The 3,129-nt window shown below is 41.8% G+C and overlaps 1 protein-coding gene across 1 annotated transcript; it reads right to left on the bottom strand.

Moving 5' to 3' along the window:
• Nucleotides 1-969: 969 nt before the first annotated feature.
• On the bottom strand, nucleotides 970-2,381 carry GPR101 (G protein-coupled receptor 101). The gene has a single exon (XM_069747009.1). The coding sequence runs from the start codon at nucleotides 2,299-2,301 to the stop codon at nucleotides 1,036-1,038; it is 1,266 nt and encodes a 421-aa protein (XP_069603110.1). The 5' UTR covers nucleotides 2,302-2,381; the 3' UTR covers nucleotides 970-1,035.
• Nucleotides 2,382-3,129: the final 748 nt, after the last annotated feature.

Raw genomic sequence — 3,129 nt, forward strand, 5'->3', positions numbered from 1 at the left:
CAATGATACAGAGTTTACTCACACGGTTCCCAGTGTCTACCTGCACGGGCTGTTCGTTTCAACACAGGCATATAATGCAAGTAATATGGCAGAAAATTGCAATTACTAATCACAGTGCCTGCATGCCTCTATTGTACACAGCTGCAAATGCATGTAGGCGCTGGGGTTAACCATCATTAACAAATCATTCCAGGATGACTCCCCCAATGGCCTTTTATAGTGAGTACTCATGTTTGTAGACAATCTATAGGTCCATATTTATCTGCATTTTTTTCCCTTAATGCATGTTCTGTTATCAGTGGCTTAGCAACAAGAACAGACCCGGGGAACTCTGTAGGCCCTAAGGTGACCCTAACCTATTACTCATTCTGCTGCTAGGTACAGTAGGCACAGATGACCGCTTTAGTCATATTGGAAGCTGATAATTGTGTGATCCCTTGGGTGCCAGCTCCCAGTGAGGAGAAAGGGCGAGTGCTAGCAGCTATGCCACTGGTATACTGGTATATATTTCATTAACGTAAATGTATAACGCAAACGGAAAAGGTAATACATAGAATAAGCACAACAATAGCAAAAATCGTATAGTCAATGAAATACATAAATCAACATCCACAAAAACAAATAAATATCAATTTGGCACTTATATTATGGAAGAACATATTTCTACCATATTTTACAGGCACCTTTGAAAAAAAAAACCCCCCACTAAAATGATAGATTCCCTTTATTCTTCCAAACGTCTTATAGATATATTTTCTATATTTTCTTTTAAGTACAAAAATTGTTTTATCAGTTCAGTACATCTACGATAACAGACGGAGCTTAGCCCCACAATTTAGAAGGGTTGACCCTTTCATTGCCAAGGAACCTGCACTCCAGTCTTCCACCAGCAATGAAGAGGTTAACCCGCACACAATACCACTACGTTTTTTTTTTTATAACCCACTTTGAACACTTAATTTTTTAATTATTTTTTTTTTTAAACCAACTTGAAATACAGAAAACCTCAACATATTTACTCAAAAGTTCAGTTGTTTAGCAGCTAATGAGTTGTGGTAAATCAGGATCTGTCTTCTGCTGAATGGACGGTTTCTCGGGAGATATATTGGCAGAACTGATTTCTTTTCTATTGTCTTTTATTTTAAGATTATTTAAACTCTTCCCGGTGATGACAGATATAGTAGTTTCTTCTTCTAGGAATTTTACCGTAGGTCCAGTAGAGAAGTGAGACTGAAAGATTCTGCCGTCCGTCAGTATGATATAACTGTCCACTATGGCATTTTGAGGGTGCACCTGCTTACAAAAAAATCCATGCAACAGCAAAAGGAATTCTTTTTTCAAGCTTTTATGCATATAGCCATAGATATAAGGATGTATACAACACTGTAAGAAAAAGAGGACGAGAACTATAGATGTTACCCATTTAGGGATGATTGTACCGGCACAGGTGGAGACAATGCTCAGGACACTATAAGGGCCCATACTGATTATATAGGATGATAAAATAGCAAAGATAACCTTGGCTGCTTTGCAATGGTAGAGCGGTCTGTGGTGACTTGTTTTGTCAAGTGCGTTTAATGCAGATGATCTTGTCCCATCTGACCTGTCACATCCATTTGCCTGAACCGGGTGAACTAAGGCATTTTGCCTCCTGGCTGCTCTGAACACCATCCCATAGCACGCCAACATAATGCTCACTGGCAGGATGAAAGAAAATAAGGCGCTGAGCGTGGTGTACGAATAACTTGAAGCCCATAGTACTTTGCAATAGTGGTTTTGGAGATCAAATTCAACTTTGCCCCATCCGTAAAGAGGAGGGGTGCTCTGGAGGACGCTGAGGATCCACGTGAAGAAGATTAGAAGACTTCCTCTCTTTGGGGTCATCTTGGTAGGGTAAGATAATGGATGAATAATAGCCAAGTATTTATCGACAGAAACCACAGTAATGGTGTTAACGCCGGCGAATGCAAAGAGATGCATGAGCACCACTACTGCACCACAGAGTCCATGTTCCAAAGGCCAAATATCCGGGAGGGAGGTAACAATGACACAAGGCATCACCAGGACTGTTTGCAGTATGTCGGCAACCAAGAGGTTGAAGATGAACCGATTGGCCACTTGCAGTAACTGGGGCTTTCGATGGAAAACCACTAAAAGCATTATGTTTCCAAACAAAGATAGGCAAAGCAGTGATATGATGAGTGCTATCCTGAGGACTGTGTCAGGCAGTGACAGTGGTCCTTGATCTGCAGGGAATTGACTCTGGTTCCCGGTGGCCCTGCGGTCACCTAGCCTCTGCATGTTGGATTAGAAACCCTGATTACACCTCCATTCAGTATGAGGTGAGTGGTGGATGCATGCCGGAGCTCAGAATGGTAATGGTGGGGGCTTATTCTATACCTACATGATCCATGGCACTCATCGAGAGAGTTCCTCTCTGTAGGTTGTGTCCGTACATTATCCTTCTACTGCATCAGGGAGACTCATATTGGGTTAACCAAGACTTCACATGCTGACAATTATCTAGGTTTTCACTTCTTATCCAGAGAGGCCTATGTAGTGAAAACAGAAAAAAATGAGAACACCATTTTTTTTTAAAGTGAAAAGCACAGATTTGTAAATAATCTAAGCACAGACTGCGAATCATAAATAGATACAAATACATAAATGTATCAGCCCACTGCTGGAGATTGTATGTGCATTGTGCCTAAAAATAATACCCCCCTTCCCCCAATACAATGCCAATGATGCTGCAAATGGAAAAAAAAAACTGCAAGGGTCTTTTACCTGTTGATGAGCATTGTCTTATCCCCTGTGGTCCTGAGGAAGGTGATACAATGATAGATCTGTCTCCATGCCCCCCTCCCCGTTGTGTCTATTTCTGTGGTTTGGACAGCTCAGTGCTGCTGGAGAGAAATCAGCCCTCTCCTCCTCCTCCACCTCCTCTCCCCCTGTCTTTGCAGCCCTCCCCCCAATGATTCTTGCTCCAGCTATGGAGATGCTTATGTTGAGCAAGCAGAGGGAGCTGTACCAGCGCCGGCAGACTCATTCTTTTAGAACCAGCAGATTGCTGCATTAAAACATTTTACATATTTCCTTCTCTAATGACTTTCAATTTGAAATAATGAA

Source organism: Ranitomeya imitator, chromosome 2, assembly GCF_032444005.1.
Source record: "Ranitomeya imitator isolate aRanImi1 chromosome 2, aRanImi1.pri, whole genome shotgun sequence".
NCBI classification, from domain to species: Eukaryota; Metazoa; Chordata; class Amphibia; order Anura; family Dendrobatidae; genus Ranitomeya; species Ranitomeya imitator.

What these genes read in the sequence shown, in the direction of transcription:
- GPR101 (XM_069747009.1), bottom strand. Translation starts at nt 2,301, where the DNA reads ATGCAGAGGCTAGGTGACCGCAGGGCCACCGGGAACCAGAGTCAATTC.